The following is a 22,642-nucleotide window of genomic DNA, read 5'->3' on the forward strand; positions in this document are numbered from 1 at the left end:
AAAATAGTAATGTATGTCTAGCTATAGCGTGTATGTGATATTTATGTGTCAATGAACTGCACAGCCCTTGGTATTCTCATAAGATATGATTGAAATAGAAATAAAGCTATAATTAACGGAATCTGCCCTGCTTACTGATGGTTTTCTTGTATTAACAGATTTAGTTTCTATGCTGCTTAGAGTATAAATTAACTGAAATTATTATAGTGCATGATGTGGGGGCAGTTAGTTTTTGGTGTGAGATGAATATTACTTATATTTCTTTCCATTCGGTAAACATAAGCATTATAATTGTTAAACCTTTCCTGAATATACATTACATTAACGCTACAATATTGTCTTTTACCATAAATACCCTCAATTAAAATTGCGAGTGGGCTTTTCCTACAGTCTGATAAAAACTTCACTACTTCACTTTATGGAGCATAAAATTCATGTTCCTTGACTCTCATTGATGTTGATCTTGCTTGGAGTTCATGCTTCATTCATAGACAAACTTCCGAAAGCAATGGGAAATGTTGTCGCTCCAGCTCTTCGGTGGGACAATATGTCTCTTCATATAAGACTGGAAGATGGTTTTATTTTAGATAATAGGATGAAGTGAAGTCATTATATAATGTCCTACAACTCCAGTAGACACTGAGCACTGGTCACCAATCCAACCTCAGATCTGCCTTGCTCCACACGTATTTTCCTCCCCTTTTAAAAAACATCTTCTCGTCAAAACCACTAAACTTTATGCCATTTTCGACACCAACGTCCAAGATTGACCTTGATGGATCTTTGCGGCCATTTCTGCAGTCAAGGAAACGCATCTAGAATAAAAGGGAAATTAAAATAATGAATAGGATGAATATGTCCGAGCCCTTGTGTAGTTGAATAGCACATCTCATAGGTATTCTCCTCATAACCTGACTGGACCTTCAGCCGAGCAGTGATGGGAGCAGGTTTATTACTGCTGATATTTCCCATTTACATCAGCCACTGTTTTATACACTTGCCATATTTTGCCTGATATGATTGACTTGGAAATATTTTCCTTAATATTTCTCTGCTATTCTTATAGAATGCCCGGCTTTAAAGAGAATTTCCACCAGTATATATATATATATATATATATATATATATATATATATATATATGTATATATATATATATATATATATATATATATATATATATACAATTAATCTACATAAAAGGTTGAGTAACTTTGTAAAATTATTAGTTATTTAGTACTGGTCCTGTGTTTTAGGTTTTATTATACTCCCAGAGCTGTATTCACAGTTCTACTAGTTGTTATTGGCACACAAGTCTGATTTATGGATTTAAGGGTCTGATCTGGGGTCTGATTTAGGGGTTTGGCGTGCCTCTGATTTAAGGGTTTGGAATCTGATCTAGGAGTCTGGTCTTGGGTTTTATCTAGGGGTCTGGTCTAAGTCTAAATTAATGTTAGGATCTGATTGGTCTAAATAATTTAGGGGTCTGATATGGGGTATAAATTTATTTAGGTGTCTGGTCTGTCGGCTGAATTAAATTTGGTGTCTGAAATACATTTGAAGTCTGAATATATTTAGGGTTTGATCTTGGGTCGTAATTAATTTTGGGGTCTTATCTGGAGGGTCAGAATTTTTTTTTTTAAGGGTCTGGGTTTTTACTTCTTTGGCTGATAGTGTGTGTGGTAGCATTATACCAGTATGCTCTGATCCTTTAATGCTTCAAAAAAGTCTCATAAATGTGCAAGATGGGGCATTCAAAAGTTTGGTATGGGGCCCAGATTTTTCTAGTTATGCAACTGTAGGACTTGTCACATACGTGCATTACACAGGCAGTCTATTGATTTCAATGAGGACTGTGTAATGCTTAAAGGGGTTGTCCACTAGTGGACTACTGATGACCTATCCATCGAATATGTCATCAGTATATCATCGGTGTGGGTCCGATACCCGGACCCCGCACTGATCAGCTGCTTGTTATGGCAGATTATGCAATGTACGGAGCCGGAAGCAGTTGGCTCCAAACATAGCATAGCGGCCATGCTTCAGAACTGCAGCTATGCTCCTATTCACTTAAATAGTGAATAGCTCGGCCGCTATTCCATGACCGGAGCCAACTGCTTCCGGCATGGATGTCCGGTGCACAGAGGCAGCCGGAGCAGCTTAACGGTGCATGGTCCGGGTGTCAGACCCCCACAGATCATGTACTGATGACCTATCCTGTGGATAGGTCCTGAGTTGTCTGGTAGTGGACAATCCCTTTAATTTACCCTGTGGTAGCGCTACCAGGGAATGTAACGCTTACTACTGTGTTTTCTGACAGGTTACAGCTGATCGTTGAGGGTACAGGCAGGACACTCAGTGATCAGCTTATTGCTGTGGAAACTTCCTAACAAAAGGGATGGTCTGAACCGGACAACCCCTTTATAAGACTTATTTCTTCCTGGGCCTTAGAAAATATAACCTTATCTTACATAATACACAATTCAGTTTAAATCTGTATCGACTTACATATTCATCCAAAATCAGATATGAATCCCGCATCTAGAAGAGAATGGGGAAAAAAAGGAAACATGTTAGACAGTCAAATATAAAGTGTCAAGTATTAGCACTAAAACTGTTGATTTGTAACATTTGCATACTTCTACATGGCGTAAATATGTCAGACTGTAAAGTTGCTTTACAATAGCTATTGCCAGTTGGAAATACAAAGCTGCACAGGGGCACATTAGAAATCCATTATTTGTTTTCATATATAAAGGACATGAAGATGTCGGAAATATCTAGCGATAAAGGGATTTACTGAAGCTGGGACTTTTTTCCTGGAACTAAAACACTGATGGACTATCCTTAGAATAGGCCATTAATGTTTAATCGGTGGGATCGGATCTGACCCATGGGACCACTGCCAATCACCAGAAGTAAATGAATGCCACAATGTCTTCATTGGCACAGTGGCACGTCTGTACATGGTACTAAAGGTCAGCTAGTTGGAGTCCCACCAATCAAACATTGTTGGCCTATCCGATGTATAGGCCATCAAAGTTTTAGCCTCGGAAAGCCTCTTTAAATTATTATATTGGCATCTAGAATGAGATGGAAAAAAATAATAGAGATAATGTTGGGGGCTGCAATAAATACCTGTTGGTTAGATTCTGGAACCAAACATTTAATGTCCTTATGACGATTCAGAAAACCCTTAAACTCATCATCGGCAATGACAAATGTTTCAGCTTGTCTCAATGCTTCTTCTCCAGAATTCTCACCATCAATAATGAGACACTGGAACACCTAAGAAGTAATGAAAATTACACATTACATGATAACTCTGGTAGTGAATAATGGTTATTCTTTATAATGGTAACGTCAGGACACTACAGCTTCTAGCTACATGGACATTTCTTGTCAATTTACTCTGTGCAATATCTTCACCTCAGTATGGCAATGTGTATTTGCACTTATCACTGATGACCAGAATCTCCTTAAAAAGGGGAACTTGGAAAGGGAGTTGCATACAGCTTTAAGTACATTAGGTATGTACATTCTCAGTGGTGTTATCCTGCCTATCTAGTCTCCAGCAGTACAATAGATCTGTCATGTAGTCACTATAACCCCCAGCCTCTAATGTAACTGTAATACTTCATGTCTGTAATTTAATATGAAAAGTTAAAAGTAAATAACAGGGGAAAAAGGCACCGTCAAACTAATTACGTTTTTATTTATAATAAATGATTTGACTAATGTCATGTTGAAATGATAAATTCCCTTTAAGTAATGAAAAAGTAGTATATAAAATCCAATCTTTACAAGCAGATGTGTTTTTTTAATAGGCCTGCAGGGTCAAATGAAAATTGTATCTACATAAAGCAGGGACTGTATATAGCAGTCTGCATAGTGTCCATAGAGCAGTGGGTAGAGGTCAATACAGCCTGTCTCTGCAGACGGGGGAAACTGCAGGGAATTCTCTACTACGGATACAGTAAACTGTGTTGTTAAAGGAGTGATTTTCATAGATCTACATTAGGATATTCTCACATTATAAAGCTCCATCAATGAGACTGAAGATGGCCGTACACATTAGATGTATGTCGGCCTAACCTGCCAATTCCAGCTGGACAATCCGACCCTCTAATGTGTATGGTGGTGTCCCGACTTTCCCCCGTCGGCTGATGTCGGGGTATAGACAGGTTGGGCATGTTGAATTTAAACATGCACGTTCCTTCTGTTCATTAGTAGATAAGTCGCTGCCAGAGGAGTCGGCAGGGGCTTTCTCCCTGAGAACACATGCACGCTTGGCCGAGCAAGTGTTGAACAGCTACAAAGAGCATCTCTCTTTCTGGGGATCCAGTATGTCCGTGTATCACATGAACGAGCCATTGACTTTATTGTGTACCATGTAATGCTTCATTTGTCCTGTGTTGGCGCTGCAGGGAAATTGAACACTTTCTGCAGAATACAGCTGATCACTGGGGGGGCAATCTGTTTATTGCTGGAGGACCCTTCTAATAAAAGGGAATTGTTCAAAACGGACAACCCCATTTAAAGAGGCTCTGTCACCAGAATTTGCAACCCCTATCTGCTATTGCAGCAGATAGGCGCTGCAATGTAGATTACAGTAACGTTTTTATTTAAAAAAACGAGTATTTTTGGCCAAGTTATGACCATTTTCGTATTTATGCAAATGAGGCTTGCAAAAGTACAACTGGGCGTGTTGAAAAGTAAAAGTCCAACTGGGCGTGTATTATGTGCGTACATCGGGGCGTGTTTACTACTTTTACTAGCTGGGCGTTCTGATGAGAAGTATCATCCACTTCTCTTCAGAACGCCCAGCTTCTGCCAGATCACGCTGTGACGTCACTCACAGGTCCTGCATCGTGTCGGCACCAGAGGCTACAGTTGATTCTGCAGCAGCATCAGCATTTGCAGGTAAGTAGCTACATCGACTTACCTGCAAACTCCGATGCTGCTGCAGAATCATCTGTAGCCTCTGGTGCCGATGTGTCCTCGCTCGTCTGACACGATGCAGGACCTGGGGCAGGAAGTGAGTGACGACACAGCGTGATCTCTCGAGAACACGGCTGTGTCTGCACTGCCAGAAGCTGGGCGTTCTGAAGAGAAGTGGATGATACTTCTCATCAGAGCGCCCAGCTAGTAAAAGTAGTAAACATGCCCCGATGTACGCACATAATACACGCCCAGTTGTACTTTTACTTTAAACACGCCCAGTTGTACTTTTGCTAGCCTCATTTGCATAAATACGAAAATGGTCATAACTTGGCCAAAAATGCTCGTTTTTTAAAAATAAAAACGTTACTGTAATCTACATTGCAGCGCCGATCTGCTGCAATAGCAGATAGGGGCTGCAAAATCTGGTGACAGAGCCTCTTTAAGACATTACACACTGTAACCTAGAATGTATCAAATCGTTTTTGGTATCAAAAACTCTCAAATCCATTTTTAACAATTACCAACATACCTTCCATCGTATTGGACTGATCATGGTAATTTCCTCTCTCATGTCTTCGTCGACATTGTAACTGTTAATTACAGAATTTATTTTAAAGGCCACATTGTAGTCACAGCACCACTGTCTGATCTTCATCAGTTTTTCCACGTGATTTCTCTTTCCTTGTCCTCGGCCAATGAGTTTGTTGACTTCTTCATTAAAACTGTCACAGGACACAGCAAGAATATCCAAATGTTCTCCTGGAAAATACCGTACATGCCATTGAATAATTTACTTTTCTGTGTTCAGAAATCAATGTTTTCTCCTTTAAACGTTTAGCCTTGAGAATGCATTGACATGACACTTTATCCCTTTTCCCTTCATGCCCTGCCTGAGGGTCAGTCACTGCACAGCAATTCCTCTTTAAAGAGGACCTCTCAGTTCTCCTGACATGTCTACTTTAGTAACTACTTGCATTCCCATTAAATATCAATCGTGGAGCATCTTTTCTCCGAACAAATACCCATTCTAACATCGTCAGCACTGATCGGACAGTGTCAGTATGTGTAGGGACACGTCTCATTGACAAGGGGAATGGTAACGACCAGTTGTCAATGTATTTGTGTATTTCTAGGAGGAATAACAGAGGAACGGCACAACACAGAGTTCTAAGAAAATGTGCTTCAGCATTATTATTTCATGAGGAACACAACTAATTACTAAAACATGTACAATTTGGGGAAAGGGAGAAAGGAAAGTATGTGGTCTTATATTATATAACTTTTATTTGTTCGATTAAAATAGCCAATATGTGATAAAAGTTCCAATGGTACAACATGCTCTTTTGAATGGCCACTAAATAGGAAAATGATCACATTATAAAGGTCATTCACTTACCATAGCTTTTAAACCATTTCTCGGTGATCATGCTGCCATTGCTCACAATGCTGACACTGGGCAACTTCAGATCTTTTTTGCAGTACACAACAAGTTTTCCTACAAAATTTCCTCTTTCCTGCAGAAATGGTTCACCTCCAGAAAAGTTTATTTTCTCCATACCTAGAAAGAAGAATGAAGAATAATTTAGATACCGATACAAAAGTTGTAAATTACCCTTCCTGACTGCTATCAAGGCAACCAAATGCACCGTTATGTACTCACTTTGGCTGATACTATTATAGATTGATACTATTACAGAAGTCTCCGTAATAGTGCATCAGCCAAAATGCCCCTATAACAGGGCATCAGCCAAAGGTGGTCCCATAGCAGTGCATTGGCAAAAGATGCCCCCATTACAGTGTGTGAAACAAAGATGCCCCCATTACAGTGCGCCAAACAAAGATGCCCCCATTACAGTGCATCAAACAAAGATTATCCTAGTGGACCAGCCAAGGATGACCCCATTTCAGTGCATCAGTCGTACATTATTGCTGCTATATGTTTTTTGGTATGCTACATTAAAATTGACCAACCAACTGCATATGTTTATTTCTGGAAGAGTGCCATCAACTATCTAAACATTTGAAATATATATATATATATATATATATATATATATATATATATATATATATATATATATATTGTGATAAAAAATGTCTATCAGCGTGTTTTGTGCATTTAAAAATAATTTTTACTTTTTGAGATACAGCTGCTTTGTATCCTGTATACAGAGCAGCTGTATCCAGCACTGAAACCTGTATCCATCAGGTCAGCGGCACTGACGGGTTCAGAGACAGTGGATCCACAATGTCTCTGACACACAGGATTGAGCTGTTACCGATCACATCTAAGTTCCCCATAACATGTTGTCAGCTAAAGATGCCACATAACAGAGGGGCACCCAAAGATGCCCCAATAACAGGGCATGAGCCAAAGATGACTCTTTTTGGTGGTAAAAAAAAAAGAGATTTGCACACAATCTGCTTTCTGTATTCTACATACATGTGGAGCAAAGATCATAGCGCAGTTCTCCAGCCATCACTTACTCACCTGCATCTCTTAGCATTGTCAGTCCTTTTTTGGCTTCTTCTATGGGTAACACAAAAGAAGTTTTCGCAGTGTGAAAGCAGAAACCGCATTTATAATTGCACTGCCTGGTGAAGTGATAATTCACACTGACGGGCTTTACTTGACCAGGATCTCGCCATCCATTGATTTTTGGAGAAGAAACTTTCCTTGTTCCAAATACTTCCAGCCAGCACCAGGGTGAAAGCATCTTCATACATTCCAGCAGAAATGTCATATTCCTCCAGACCGTGGTCAGGATCTCTAGAACAGGGAGCAAACACAGGGACATCATCTTGGAAAACGTTGTAATTTTTGAGTACAGTTTTCTATATCTGACTCCTTATATATGCTACTTTGTATCCTCCTACCTGAAAAGTCATGAGCTTGAGTTTCAGTTTCCGTTGTTTAGAAATAAAAATCTGAAACCTGCTCATCATCGCCTCTAGTGGCACACCATATAATTACATGTTTTTCCATTACAAATGTTTACTTGAGACTGAAAAGATGAAAAATGAGAGTTCTTGCTAGTTGATACCTTAACAGAAAAGATGATCAGAAATAGCAAGATTTCTAGACTACTCACACCATCAATATAGGTAGGTGAGTAAACAGTTGTAGCAGTAGATAGAAAAGGAGCAGGGGTAGGCACAGACAGCTGAGGGCCCCTCTGCAAGAACAGTATAGTATATTGGAGACTTGCACTCCAATATTTCATCATAAATCACCCCCCTTATGTCTCTCTAACAATCCACCAGTAATTTTTAGCCATTATATTCATCATCTCAAGCATTTACATGCAATCTAACAGACAGAATAAGGCTGCTTTAAGGTGACAGTGGATCCCCTTACCTACTGGACCCCTGTGCAGCTGCACAGGTTTCTCCAATGGTGTGTCCGCCCCTGATTAAGAGTGTGAAAGTTTTACTGTCCACTGATTGAGATCTAATCCATACCTCCCAACTTTCAAGTATCACAAAGAGGGACAATCAATGCGACGAGCGCAGTGCACAATTTTTTTTTCCATTTAAGCCATGCCTCTAATCCCACCCAATCCCCACCCATACGCACCCGGTTCAGCCCACACAGTATCATGCTCCCATAGTGCCTCCCACACAGTATAATACCAAATAGCTGCCCCCACACAGTATAATGCCCCCATGGCTGCCACCATACAGTATACGACCCCATAGATGCACCCATACAGTATAAAGCCAACAAAGATGCCCCCATACAGTATAATGCTCACACAGAGCAATGCTTACATTGCATGTAAGGGAGAAGGAGGGGGCCCATGTTGTGTCAACAGCCCATGGTCCATGGAACAATTAATCCGACACTGGAAGGAACGCTTCTCTCATGAATACAGCGGATTATAACTATGAGTCTGGTGTATTCTTTGATAGCTCCTATTATCCAAACAGCACAATAATTTTTTGGATCATTTTGGTTAACAGGAGAGCAGACCTGTCCCCGTATTATGCTGCCATTAAATCGGGAAGCACAGTATGATGACAGATCCACTTTGAGGCAGTGGTTCTTAAATTATTTTAGTACACTGAATACTAAAATACTACAGAAGTTACAGAGGTACCTGTGAAGAAGGAGCAACTTAAAGGAGTGTTCCGGCTTCATGTACACTACCGTTCAAAAGTTTGGGGTCACTTAGAAATGTCCTTATTTTTGAAAGAAAAGCACAGTTTTTTTCAATGAAGATAACATTAAATTCATCAGAAATACACTCTATACATTGTTAATGTGCTAAATGACTATTCTAGCTGCATACGTCTGGTTTTTAATGCAATATCTACATAGGTGTATAGAGGCCCATTTCCAGCAACCATCACTCCAGTGTTCTAATGGTACATTGTGTTTGCTAACTGTGTTAGAAGGCTAATGGATGATTAGAAAACACTTGAAAACCCTTGTGCAATTATGTTAGCGCCGCTGTAAACAGTTTTGCTGTTTAGAGGAGCTATAAAACTGACCTTCCTTTGAGCTAGTTGGGAATCTGGAGCATTGCATTTGTGGGTTCAATTAAACTCCCAAAATGGCTAGAAAAAGAGAGCTTTCATGTGAAACTCGACAGTCTATTCTTTTTCTTAGAAATGAAGGCTATTCCATGACAAATTGCCAAGAAACTGAAGATTTCCTACAACGGTGTGTACTACTCAATTCAGAGGGCAGCACACACAGGCTCTAACCAGAGTAGAAAGAGAAGTGGGAGGCCCCGCTACACAACTGAGCAACGAGACAAGTACATTAGATTTTCTAGTTTGAGAAATAGACGCCTCACAGGTCCTCAACTGGCAGCTTCATTAAATAGTACCCGCAAAACGCCAGTGTCAACGTCTACAGTGAAGAGGCTCCGGGGTGCTGGCCTTCAGGGCAGAGTGGCAAAGAAAAAGCCATATCTGAGACTGGCTAATAAAAGGAAAAGATTAATATGGGCAAAAGCACACACACATTGGACAGAGGAAGATTGGAAAAAAGTGTTATGGACAGACGAATCGAACTTTGAGGTGTTTGGATCACACAGAAGAACATTTGTGAGACGCAGAACAACTGAAAAGATGCTGGAAGAGTGCCTGACGCCATCTGTCAAGCATGGTGGAGGTAATGTGATGGTCTGGGGTTGCTTTGGTGCTGGTAAAGTGGGAGATTTGTACAAGGTAAAAGGGATTTTGAATAAGGAAGGCTATCACTCCATTTTGCAACGCCATGCCATACCCTGTGGACAGCGCTTGATTGGAGCCAATTTCATCCTACAACAGGACAATGACCCAAAGCACACCTCCAAATTATGCAAGAACTATTTAGGGAAGAAGCAGGCAGCTGGTATTCTATCTGTAATGGAGTGGCCAGTGCAGTCACCAGATCTCAACCCCAAAGAGCTGTTGTGGGAGCAGCTTGACCGTATGGTATGCAAGAAGTGCCCATCAAGCCAATCCAACTTGTGGGAGGGGCTTCTGGAAGCATGGGGTGAAATTTCTCCCGATTACCTCAGCAAATTAACAGCTAGAATGCCAAAGGTCTGCAATGCTGTAATTGCTGCAAATGGAGCATTCTTTGACGAAAGCAAAGTTTGAAGGAGAAAATTATTATTCGAAATAAAAATCATTATTTCTAACCTTGTCAATGTCTTGACTATATTTTCTAGTCATTTTGCAACTCATTTGATAAATATAAGTGTGAGTTTTCAAGGAAAACACAAAATTGTCTGGGTGACCCCAAACTTTTGAACGGTAGTGTAAATAAAATGTAATCATTGTATAATGTAAAGTTCTGCTATTAAGTGTTTTTATTCCTCACCATTTTCTTTGTTTGCTGACAGTGGATGGAAACATTCTTGTTTGCATCCAGCGGCTGAAATCCCAGCTAGTCCTGCTGAGTAGTGGATACAATTCTATGCAGTACAGGTAATCCTATGTGAGCTGAGTACAATATAACAGCAGCAGACAGGAAATTTTACTGCCATACAGGTAAACATTCACCCTAAGGCCACGTTTATTGGTTGTGTATTTGTACTTGATATTTGGCGTGCATTCTACAAAAATCTACATCAAATTATAGCATATTGCAAGATAATTGGACTGGGCAGTTTGAGTTGCCACCTTTAGGCCGGGTTCCCACGGGTCGGATACGCTGCGTAAAAACTGCGAGGAGTATCTGACCTGGAAACCACAGCACCTTCCTTCCGAAAAACCGCACCTTTATGGTACCGTTTTTCGGACAGAATTTACGTTACGCAAAGCAGCGCTGAAAAAAACAAAACGTTCATACTTACCCCATCCCTCTCTTCTGAGCGTAGTCCAACCTCCTAAGATGATGTTGCAGACCATGTGACACTGCAATTTGTGATTGGCTGCAGCGGTCCCATGGAATGAAACATCATCCCAGGAAGTCGGCCTGCAGCAAGAAGGAGAGAGTTCTGGGTAAGTATGATTTTTTTTTTGCCTGAGTTGCGATTTTTGTGGCAAAATCACTGCGATTCCACCACAACAGTCGTAACACTTGGCTTTCTGTTGCAGCTTTTGCATCCCCATTGAACTCAATGGGGAAAACCCACAACAGAAAATCAACAAAAAGGCAGCATAAATTGACATGCTGCGGATTTAAATTCCGCACCGCATGAACATCAGATTTACTAAAGTTCATCCACTTTGCTGCTACTGTAATTTCTGCGGAATTTCCACACAGAATTCAGTTGCGTTTACGCTACCTGGGAACCCGGCCTAACTACCAACAATTACTGGCCGAATAATATAAGGGTGTGGTTTTGGTGGCGTGGCTTCACACAAAGATCTTTTATCACATATATCTGGGGTCTAGTGTAGTGGAAAGATTAATACCAACATGCCTAGTGGTCTAGAGACAGTGAGGTGTAAATTCCAGCATCCTTGGTGGTCTAGGTACTGAAGGGGTCAATCCCAACATCCTTAGGGGTCTAGTGTATTGATGTGGTCAATACAAAAATCCCTGGAGATCTAGGGCAGTGAAGGGTAAATGCCATCATTCCTGGTGATCTAGGTCAGGGAAGGGGTTAATGTAATCCTCCCTGGTGGTCTAGGGCAGAGAAGGGGTTAAAGGGTAACTAAACTTTCAAAAAACGTCTGACATGTCATAGTGACATGTCAGAAGTTTTAATCGGTGGGGGGGTCCGAGCACTGAGACCCCCACCGACCACTAAAAGGAAACGGCAGAAGCGCTCGGGTGAGTGCTAAGCCGCATCGTTTCTGATTGGTTTTTTTTCTAAAAGCTGAGCAATTGGTTCATGGGTTCAATAGAAAGTCTATAAGTCTATACACTGCATGCTCCGCTTTCCAGCGATCGGTGTGGGTCTCAGTGCTCGGACCACCATCTTTCAAAACTTCTGGCATGTCACTATGACATGGCAGAAGTTTTTTTTAAGGTTTAGGTACCCTTTAATGTAAGCATCCCTGGTGGTCTAGGGCAGTAAGGAGTAAATGCCAGCAACCCCGGTGATCTAGGACAGGGAAGGGGTTATCGTAATCATCCCCGGTTTTCTAGGGAAGGGAAAGGGTTAATATAAGCATCTTTGGTGCTCTAGGGCAGTAAGGGGTTAATGTAAGTATCCCTGGTGGTCTATTGTGAAGGGGTTAATCATACATGATGTCTAGTGGATTACTTACTTCTTCAAGCTTCAGCAGGGGATAACAACAGAGATCAAAGCAGAGAAGGAAAGAGGGGACTCTGTGTCTGTGACTTAACAGCTGCGGGGATTTCCTTGTGTGCAGACACAGCGCTCCCTGAGCAGGAGTTGACCAATTTTCACCAGCAAATATTATTGTTGGTGAAAATTTGACACCAGCACTGGCCTCCTGGAATCAATTACTGGTCATTGGCAACCCCATCTCCAGTTCCCGGGACAGTTTTGAAGGGACTTCACTGCTAAACCAGTCAGCTCGAAAACAGCAGTCAGACCTCCACCGATCAGAAAGTGATGACATATCCTAGCGATACACCATCACTTTCTATGATAGGAAAACCCCTTTAACTAGGAATAGCTGTACATGCAAATCCCTAATCATAAAGACAATCCCTGTCCATATGCCCTATAGGTATATAAATGTCATAGAGGAGGGGGTCTCTGGCCAGAACAAAGAGCGGCTCTGTAAGAGTGCCTCCCGCTCTGGCGGACTGGGGCCGTTTATGAGTTACATAAAAGACTATTAACCTGAATGGACGACATGTAAAATTATATTGCTGCCACTGCAGGGGAAATGTCTTGCTTTCAGCAGGTTTTCCCATCAATGGCCATTTGCCAGAAGCCATTTGCCGGGGGGGGGGGGGGGGGGCGGGGGGGTTGGGAGCTGGATCTGCTGATTGTCACAGTGGCTCCTATATGAATGGACTGCCTGAGGTGACACAAATCCTTTAAGGGGGGTTTCCACGACGGGACAACTGATGACAGGATAAGTCATCAGTATATGATCAGTGGGGGTCCGATACCAGGATCCGGCACTGATCAACTGCTTCGGCCATCTCGGAACACTAGATGTACATGTCGGAAGCAGATGGCACCGGTCACAGAATAGCGGCCAAGCTGCAGTACTTCGGCTCTTATTGTATTCAAGTGAATAGGAGCAGAGTTGCAGTTCTGCAGAACGACCGCTATGCAGTCCGGCTTCGAAAACTGCATACCCTGCATAACATCCAGCATGCGGAGGCATCTGTAGCGGCTGACCCTTGGCACATAGCCTAAATATGCGGTAGGTTCAACTTGCTGGCAAAACAGAAAAATCCTTATAAAAATGCAAAGATTTAGATACTGAGCTGTTTTAGGCATTATTTAGGCATTTTATTGTGTAAGTTTCTGTTCTCTTTTATCACATCTAATAATCTACTTTTAGATAAGCAGCTGCAAACAGGTTAGAAAATGAAAGTCTGCTGTATGACGTCACCGTCAGGAAACAGAAACTAATCCAGGAGGAAAACACTGGCTGAACATGTGAGTTTCGTTTCTCCTGAGTAATAGATTTTCCTTTCCCTTCCCTTCCCTCCAGCAATGACATGAAGCCTCCGGTAGTTTTATATCAGACGTTCTTGATGGCAGGCTGGAGAAGACACAGGCTTGGTCTGAAACTTTTCTTCCACAAAAGATCTGGACTTCTAAACAGCAACAGGATGGCCAGTTCTTCCAAGGAGGTGAAGTCACGGATGTTTGCTGTGGAACCAAACAGTTATTCCCTTTATCCCTTCTATTTTAGAACATACAATCATAGACCTCACACTCCATCTATGACCCCTGATGACTGGCCAATGTTGGCTCAGGGAGGACTTGCTTTTTCTCTATGCATTACTAAGGGAAATAGGGTTAAAACTGCAAGACTACACAAGTCATTAGGACAACAACTATCTCAGCTGCTTCCAGGCAGCGAGATCTTAAGACTGATCTCCTATAGTCCAGAGAACTTTCATGGGTCCCTAGAGAAAGGGTTTTTCATCTTGCCCCCCCATTGCTGTCCTGATGCACAGAAGAGACTATGTAATGTCCTCATGAAGTACAGGCAGGACATTCAGCTGTGCAGCTACAGTAAAGGAGAACAGGAGATCTGGCAATACCTATGGGACCTGAATGGAGAAGCAAAAGAGATGGCAAGGTCCCAAGTATTAAGAGTGGATGAACCAATGTCATCTCCATTTGTCGATATCATTAACGGATCTGCTGTGTTCTACTCATTGGAAGATGCATGTGCGGCATTGGAGGAGGTGAGAAGACCTTTTATAACTTTTTTTTATTAACAGGGATCTTTAGATTTATTTTTACACATCAATCAAATTTTTTTATCAACTTGTCTGTAAATACAATTTATAAATATAAACATCAAATTCTGACATCAGGACCTGACATATAAACAAAATGAGCGGCGCTAAAATACACTTTATCTTTTCCTGCAGAAGTAGTCAGTCACAGATAAGGTTTGCAAAAGTTAAAAAAGTTAACACGAAGGGTATGTTCACACAACCTATTTTCAGCCGTTTTTCGGGCCGTAAACGCCCCGAAATACAGCTAAAAATGCGGGGGCCTCCAAACATCTGCCCATTGATTTCAATGGGAAAGACGGCGTTCAGTTCCCATGGGGCGTTTTTTACGCAGCCGTTTCTAAAAATGGCCGCGTAAAAAGAATTGCATGTCACTTCTTGAGCCATTTTTGGAGCCGTTTTTCATTGACTCAATAGAAAAACAGCTCCAAAAACGGCCTTAAAAAATGCGGAAAGAAACGCAAGTTGCTTAAAAAACGGCTGAAAATCGGAGGCTGTTTTCCCTTGAAAACAGCTCCGTATTTTCAGCCGTGTTTTGTTAAGCGTGTGAACATACTCTAACACTGACATGTAGTGCTCCATTTAAAAAAATAAAAAGAGGTTTTTCAGCACCTGCAGTGTATATTATACAGTTCTGTGTCCGAACTGCTACACCTCAGCTGCTGCAGAACAGTATAGTACACACCTCAGCTGCTGCAGAACAGTATACCCCACACCTCAGCTGCTGCAGAACAGAATAGTACACACCTCAGCTGCTGCAGAACAGTATAGTACACACCTCAGCTGCTGCAGAACAGTATACCCCACACCTCAGCTGCTGCAGAACAGAATAGTACACACCTCAGCTGCTGCAGAACAGAATAGTACACACCTCACCTGCTGCAGAACAGTATAGTGCACATCTCAGCTGCTGCAGAACAGTATAGCACACACCTCAGCTGCTGCAGAACAGTATACCACACACCTCAGCTGCTGCAGAACAGAATAGTACACACCTCAGCTGCTGCAGAACAGTATACCACACACCTCAGCTGCTGCAGAACAGAATAGTACACACCTCAGCTGCTGCAGAACAGAATAGTACACACCTCACCTGCTGCAGAACAGTATAGCACACACCTCAGCTGCTGCAGAACAGTATAGCACACACCTCAGCTGCTGCAGAACAGTACAGCAGACACCTCAGCTGCTGCAGAACAGTATAGCACACATCTCAGCTGCTGCAGAACAGTATACCACACACCTCAGCTGCTGCAGAACAGTATACCACACACCTTAGCTGCTGCAGAACAGTATAGCACACACCTCAGCTGCTGCAGAACAGTATAGTACACACCTCAGCTGCTGCAGAACAGTATACCACACACCTCAGCTGCTGCAGAACAGTATAGCACACACCTTAGCTGCTGCAGAACAGTACAGCACACACCTCAGCTGCTGCAGAACAGTATAGCACACACCTCAGCTGCTGCAGAACAGTACAGCACACACCTCAGCTGCTGCAGTACAGTATAGCACACACCTCAGCTGCTGCAGAACAGTATAGTACACACCTCAGCTGCTGCAGAACAGTATAGCACACACCTCAGCTGCTGCAGAACCATATAGTACACACCTCAGCTGCTGCAGAACCATATAGTACACACCTCAGCTGCTGCAGAACCATATAGTACACACCTCAGCTGCTGCAGAACAGTATAGTACACACCTCAAATTCTGCATTTTTTTTTTAAGGATGAAGGCGTTTCATATCACGTAATAGTGGACAGGAATCTACCCCATACCCTTCAAAAAGAGGTTCTGCAGCAGCTTAAGTGTATAATGAGGAATACTGGATTCCCTACTATAAAATATAAAAAAAATATTAGGAGTCAACTCGTTCTGTTACCCGTATATATGCTAGTGGTCTCATATTTTTTTTTTTAGAGTTGTTTAGCTCATGATGTCCCTATTTGTAAGGTTCTAAATATGGAGTCAATGTTAGTCAATTCCTCAATTCGCACAACTTTAAAGCCACGTTAATATCCACTCGAGAAAGTACATTGTAACACCTCTTTTTGCTGTAGTGTTCCACAGTTATCCCTGAAACTAAGAAGGTTTTGGCCGCAAAGGACCAGAATAAAAAGCAGGAGAGGGGACGCTTTCCTATCATTGTTATTGAGGGGCTTGATGCCACAGGTAAGAAAGTTCAAACAGCATCAGCTGCGCGTAAATCATGGTAAAGACATAGGATTACCGCAATGAGATTTCAATGTTTTCATATAAGAGCAGAAGTAGCTTACAATGGTCCAAAGGTCGCTAGCTACTTTTTCTCCTATAGGAAAGCACTAAAGTTGTGTCTCAGTGAGTCAGCAATGTTACTGCGAGTCATGTTTTCGACGAAATGTCTCCATGGAGCCCTGGCCTAAAGCACCAGAATATTGGCAGCTCATTTTTATTTGCAGTATACAGATCATCAACTAGTAATATGAGCTATAGCTTCCTGGATTAATTTCCAATCTACACAATGGAGTACAAAGTATAATGACCATACTATTCCATGTTTACAGTAGGCGACTGCAATCCTCCAGTACCAAGAGCTACTTTTAATGCAACACACTTAGGATAGGTTTGCTAGTACCCAGAATCCCCCATCTGGAAAGGAGAAAACATGGCGTTATATGGAAAAAATCTGTCGCCACTAGGGGGAGCTCACTGCATACTGATTTATTTTAAGATTCAGCAGGAGCTCCTTCTAGTGGCAGCTTCAGAAATGAACCGCTAAGGCTTCATTCATATATGCGCTCGGGCTCCGTTCTGTTGGAGTTTTCCGTCTGAATGGAGCCATGACAGACACAAACGAAAACCATAGGTTTCCGTTACCATCACTATTGATTTCAATGGTGACGGATCCGGTGCCAATGGTTTACGTTTGTCTCAGTTGTGCAAGGGTTCCGTAGTTTTGCCCGGAATCAATAGCCTAGTAGACTACAAAAAAACGGAAACCATTGGCACCGGATCCGTCAACATTGAAATCAATGGTGATGGAAACAGAAACCTATGGTTTCCGTTTGTGTCTGTCAGGGCTCCATTCCGACGGAAAGCTCAGACGTAACGTTGGAACGGAGCCCGGGCGCAGATGTGAACGAAGCCTAAGCCACTCAAGACCCCTAAGGATCGTACACAAATACTATGGTACAAACCACCTTTGCCAAATATGTGTGATGTACTACATGTAGAAAGTTGGTAAAGTGAGTATAATAGTAGGTGCAGCAAGAAGGTGTGGAACTTGCCGTTTCTGTCATGAGCACTAACATAGTTGGAAACCCCCCTTTAAAAATTCTGCATTTGCCCCTGACCTTACCACTGGTGTCACTTGAATTGTTTCAAATAAATTGGAGTTTGGAAACGCTTTTTACATTAAATTATATTAGGAAATTTTTAACCCAGATCTTATCCCTTGATAAAACAAATTTTCCCATAAGGGATTTCTGATTTGATTTAATAGAGAGGGCTACCCTTTCGAGACCCTTATTGTAAAGGATCTGCCAGGCACAGCTTCGGGGTTAACGGCCATAGATAATCAGTCTGCACCTGCTTCTATGTCTGTGAGACTGACTCCATCTTCCACCACTCAGGGTGGCAGGCTTAGGAGTGGGAGAACCTATCACAGCCTGGCCAGATGGAGCTAGCTCCCGCCCTCTGTCTATTTATACCTGCCTTTCCTGTTCCTCCTTTGCTTGTGATTCTTTTCGTTTGGTTTCCTGGCCCTGCTGCAGCTTCTTGTACTATTGTCCTTGCTTCATATTGACCCCAGCTTGCTGACTACTCTCCTGCTCTGCGTTTGGTACCTCGTACACTCCTGGTTTGACTCGGCTTGTTTACTTCTCTTGTTGCTCACGGTGTTGCCGTGGGCAACTGCCCCTTTCTCCCCCTAGCTCTGTGTACCCTTGTCTCTTTGTCTGTCGTGCACTTATTGAGCGTAGGGACCGTCGCCCAGTTGTACCCCGTCGCCTAGGGCGGGTCGTTGCAAGTAGGCAGGGACTAAGTGGCGGGTAGATTAGGGCTCACTTGTCTGTCTCCCCACCCCCCGTCATTACACTTATCTACTAGACAGAGCATCTCATGAGCTGGAGGACCCAACCAGTCTGTGCATTACATTTACAGTCTATTGATTTGAATGACAACTCTGTAATTCCTAATTTCCCCTGTGGTGGCGCTGTAGGGGAAATGAGGACTTGCTGCCAGGGTCTCCCTCAGATTACAGTTTATTGTCAGAGGAAACCTTTAATTAAAAAACACTGTTAAAAGAGGACAATCCTTTTAACGGATATTATTAATTACTCCAACTTCTAACAGGAATGATTCATATACTTAAATTCTACTAATAAATTGCTTATTAGGCGCTAAAGTGGTTACAAACCGGAGTTTTACTTTGATTTCCACATGGACCTTATTCACTGATTATTATTAGGCCTTGATACATGTACAAACAGCTTCTTATTTCTTCCTTGAAGGAAAATCCACTCTGACAGAGTCTCTTAAGAGTCGCCTGAATGCCGAATTACTTAAATCACCTCCTGATTCTATTAGCCAATGGAGGACAATATTTGATTCAGAGTCATCGTTAATAAAAAGAGCATACTACGCCATAGGCAATTACATCGGAGCTGCAGAAATAGCAAAAGCATCAAAATCATCTCCAGTCATTGTGGACAGGTCAGTGTAAAATAGTACTGAAATCTAAAAAAAAATATTCTCAAGGGTAAAGGCTTAAATTAATATATGTATGGTCTTTATAGGTTCTGGCACAGTACAGCTGCCTACGCTATAGCTACGGAGATGGGAGGTGGTATTCACAACCTACCAGAACCCCACCATGATGTCTACCATTGGCCAGATGATCTTCTTAGGCCAGACCTTGTCATTCTGTTGACTGTTTGTGATGAAGAGAGAGTCCGTCGTATTCGCAAAAGAGGACTTCAGGAGACCAAAGAAGAGAAGGAGTTAGAAGCTAACAGCATGTTTAGACAAAAGTAGGTGCATTAGTGACCCATTTTATGAGCGGAATGACTGAAATTCCTCATCTTACCTTGCTCACCTTCGAAAACCCAACTAAATTACAGTAATTCGTAAATCACTTAAAAGACGCTGATTTCGAATCTGCAATGTCTTCCTACTCTATTGCGTTCCAATGGTTTAAGCCTGCAAACGGGACGTGCGCTGCATTCTGATGCATAGAGGGGACTACTAAGCTGGGTGATATAATGGAGAGAACTACTTAGACTGGTCACCCGCATGCAACCCAAGCCCCATTTATGAGCTTTCAGAGTGGGAATGCAAGTGAGTAGGAAGATAAAAATGACAGATTCGGAATCAGGGTCTTTTAAGCTATTTACCGATTACTGTAGTTTAGGGGGTTTTCATGTTTTCTTTAAAGTACCAAGATTGCAGTTAGCCAAAATCCCTTTCATTAACCAGACCTCCTTGGAAGGGCCCACCCCCAGATTTCCCATAAAAAGGGCTCATACTCTAAAACTCCATTTAATGGGTGGGGGTCTCCCACAGCTTTTATTAGTAAGCCAATACAGATGGTGATAAGCACAGTTACAATCCCACAATTTGCACCTCCACCAGGTTACCCGGTGTCATTCTGTTGCCCAGTGGCTACTTCCACATATGTCCACCTGCGAACTGTAACTTTTCTTTTAAGAATAATGTACAAAAGCACAGAAAAAAAAACAAAAGCAAATTTCGACAAAGAGGGAAGGAGGGAGGGCAACATTTTTGGAGATACCTAGGGGTCTTATCCACAAATTACAGGTTCCTATAGCTGCTGGTCTGATGATACCTGATCCAATAAGGCCCTGTCCACATGGCGTGTATTTGACGTGTATTGTGGCACTTTTTACGCGCTCAAATACGCTTGATTATTCTGCCCATTCAAATCATTTGGAAAGTGCACAGTTAGTACATACATATATCGTGTAAAAAAGAAGCATCAGGTTAATTCTTTGACGTGTAAAATACTCCGAAAACGCGCCAAATGTTCCCATAGTCAATGGAAGACCTAATTGCGTGGCAAAAAAATGTAAAAAGCTGCCACAAAAGGTGTAAAAAAACACACGAAAAGCGCTTAAAAAACACCATACGCCAAAGTCGGGTAGGGGAAGTATGGAGCGGGCTCACGCAGTGAGCTCACTCCATACGATGCCGGTGTCGGCTGTATGTTACAGCCGACACTTCAGAGTAACTAGCGGCATCGCGCTCGAGGGCGAACCCGCTAGTTTAACTCACGAAATAACTCGGTAAATATTAAATCAATACCGACCGCAGCATTAAAATCGTCAGAAAGAGGGGGGCGACCCCCTCTAACAGCTCATCGCGCCCCCCACAACGCAATCGCGAGGGGGCGATGGTTGCTATGGCTGCCTGGGGGCTTAATGAACGCCCCCAGGTCCGCCATCTTTGTACACCTATTAATCCTTGCCTCCGACAGGGCTTAATAGGTGTCTGTCAGAATCACGATATACTGCAATACATTAGTATTGCAGTATATTGTGCAAGCGATCTAACGATCGCTGGTTGAAGTCCCCTAGCGGGACTAATAAAAAAAGTAAAAATGAGTTAAATAAAGGTTTTTTTGTGTAAAAAAATAAATAAATAAACATAATTGGTATTGCCGCGTCCGTAAGAGTCTGAACTATTACAATATATCATTATTTAACCCGCACGGTGAACGCCGTAAAAAAAAATAATTGTAAACGCCAGAATGTCTATTTTTTTCTAATCTCCCACAAAAAATGAAATAAAAAGTGATCAAACCGTCGCATGTACACCAAAATTGTATTATTAAAAACTACAACTTATCCCGCAAAAAATAAACCCTCATACCACTTAATCGAAGGAAAAAACTTATGGCTCTCGGAATTTGGCGACGCAAAATACATTTTCTCTTTTACACTTCGGTTTTTACTTGTAAAAGTAGTAAAATATAGAAAAAACTATATATATTCGGTATCACCGTAATCGTATTGACCCACAGAATAAAGTTAAAATGTTGTTTTAATTGCACAGTGAAAAAACCATGGAGGAATCGGTTTTTTTCATTTTCTACCCCACAAATATATTTTTTCCCGTTTCCTAGTACATTATACGGCAAAATAAATTGTGCTACGAAAAACTACAACTCGTCCCGCAAAAATCAAGCCTTCATAGTACTATATAGACGGAAAAATAAAGACGTTATGGCTTCTGGAATGTGGGGAAGAAAAAACGAAAATGAAAATCTGAAAGTAGTTTATGACGGGAAGGGGTTAAAATCCACTTCACAAGAAACCCTAGCGTATTTGACTCGTTTACATGTCTTTTTTTTTGCGTTCCGGTGAACATGCCCTAACAGTAATTTTGCTACGAGTCATCACATTAGTTAGCCATATATAGAAGTTATATAGAGTGCTGACACATAAACATCGGACAAACAAATAATTTTTTCATGAAACCATAAGATCATATTGTGGTGTTCTTCCTCGGAGTAACGTCACATACAAGGACAGTGATATAAGCAAGAAAATACATTCTAGATCCCAGCAGCCATGTGTATAACACTATACCAATTTGTTGTGAGTATCGGTGTATGTTATCCTCAAATACTAACCCTTTTTATTGTTCTAGAGTGGAAGAAGTATACAAGAGAATGGAGGACCCTGGCTGCGTTATCATTGATGCCAGTCCCTCAATGGACAGGGTTTTACAGGAGGCGCTATCTGTTATAAAGAAACACTGTGACATCTAATTGTGAATATCTGAAATTAAAAATAAAATTTTAAACGACATACTGAAATATATTTTCTAATGGTTTTATTTTATGATTGTACATATAATTCTTCTTTCCTTATATACCTATAGGGGCAGCCATCCTGTCTGA

At 41.8% G+C, this 22,642-nt stretch overlaps 2 protein-coding genes across 2 annotated transcripts; one reads left to right on the forward strand and one right to left on the reverse strand.

Annotated features, from left to right (window-relative positions):
* Window positions 1-441: 441 nt before the first annotated feature.
* Window positions 442-7,787, reverse strand: RSAD2 (radical S-adenosyl methionine domain containing 2). Its single transcript, XM_075863897.1, has 6 exons — window positions 7,435-7,787; window positions 6,340-6,501; window positions 5,473-5,702; window positions 3,138-3,287; window positions 2,508-2,540; window positions 442-815 (listed from the first exon to the last, which is right to left on the reverse strand). The coding sequence occupies exons 1-6, from the start codon at window positions 7,742-7,744 to the stop codon at window positions 651-653; spliced, it is 1,050 nt and encodes a 349-aa protein (XP_075720012.1). The 5' UTR covers window positions 7,745-7,787; the 3' UTR covers window positions 442-650.
* Window positions 7,788-10,773: 2,986 nt separating this feature from the next.
* Window positions 10,774-22,558, forward strand: CMPK2 (cytidine/uridine monophosphate kinase 2). The gene is made up of 6 exons (XM_075863898.1): window positions 10,774-10,931; window positions 13,977-14,682; window positions 16,803-16,914; window positions 19,233-19,434; window positions 19,518-19,751; window positions 22,390-22,558. Exons 2-6 carry the CDS (start codon window positions 13,984-13,986, stop codon window positions 22,508-22,510), a joined length of 1,368 nt encoding a protein of 455 aa, XP_075720013.1. The 5' UTR covers window positions 10,774-10,931; window positions 13,977-13,983; the 3' UTR covers window positions 22,511-22,558.
* Window positions 22,559-22,642: the final 84 nt, after the last annotated feature.

Source organism: Rhinoderma darwinii, chromosome 4, assembly GCF_050947455.1.
Source record: "Rhinoderma darwinii isolate aRhiDar2 chromosome 4, aRhiDar2.hap1, whole genome shotgun sequence".
Taxonomy (NCBI): domain Eukaryota; kingdom Metazoa; phylum Chordata; class Amphibia; order Anura; family Rhinodermatidae; genus Rhinoderma; species Rhinoderma darwinii.

What these genes read in the sequence shown, in the direction of transcription:
- RSAD2 (XM_075863897.1), bottom strand. Translation starts at nt 7,744, where the DNA reads ATGATGTCCCTGTGTTTGCTCCCTGTTCTAGAGATCCTGACCACGGTC. An exon ending in GACAATGCTAAGAGATGCAG is followed by an intron (nt 6,502 to 7,434) that starts GTGAGTAAGTGA and finishes TCTTCTTTCTAG; the next exon opens with GTATGGAGAAAATAAACTTT. An exon ending in ATCTGATTTTGGATGAATAT is followed by an intron (nt 816 to 2,507) that starts GTAAGTCGATAC and finishes CTTTTATTCTAG; the next exon opens with ATGCGTTTCCTTGACTGCAG.
- CMPK2 (XM_075863898.1), top strand. Translation starts at nt 13,984, where the DNA reads ATGAAGCCTCCGGTAGTTTTATATCAGACGTTCTTGATGGCAGGCTGG. An exon ending in CATGTGCGGCATTGGAGGAG is followed by an intron (nt 14,683 to 16,802) that starts GTGAGAAGACCT and finishes TTTTTGCTGTAG; the next exon opens with TGTTCCACAGTTATCCCTGA. An exon ending in TCTCCAGTCATTGTGGACAG is followed by an intron (nt 19,435 to 19,517) that starts GTCAGTGTAAAA and finishes TGGTCTTTATAG; the next exon opens with GTTCTGGCACAGTACAGCTG.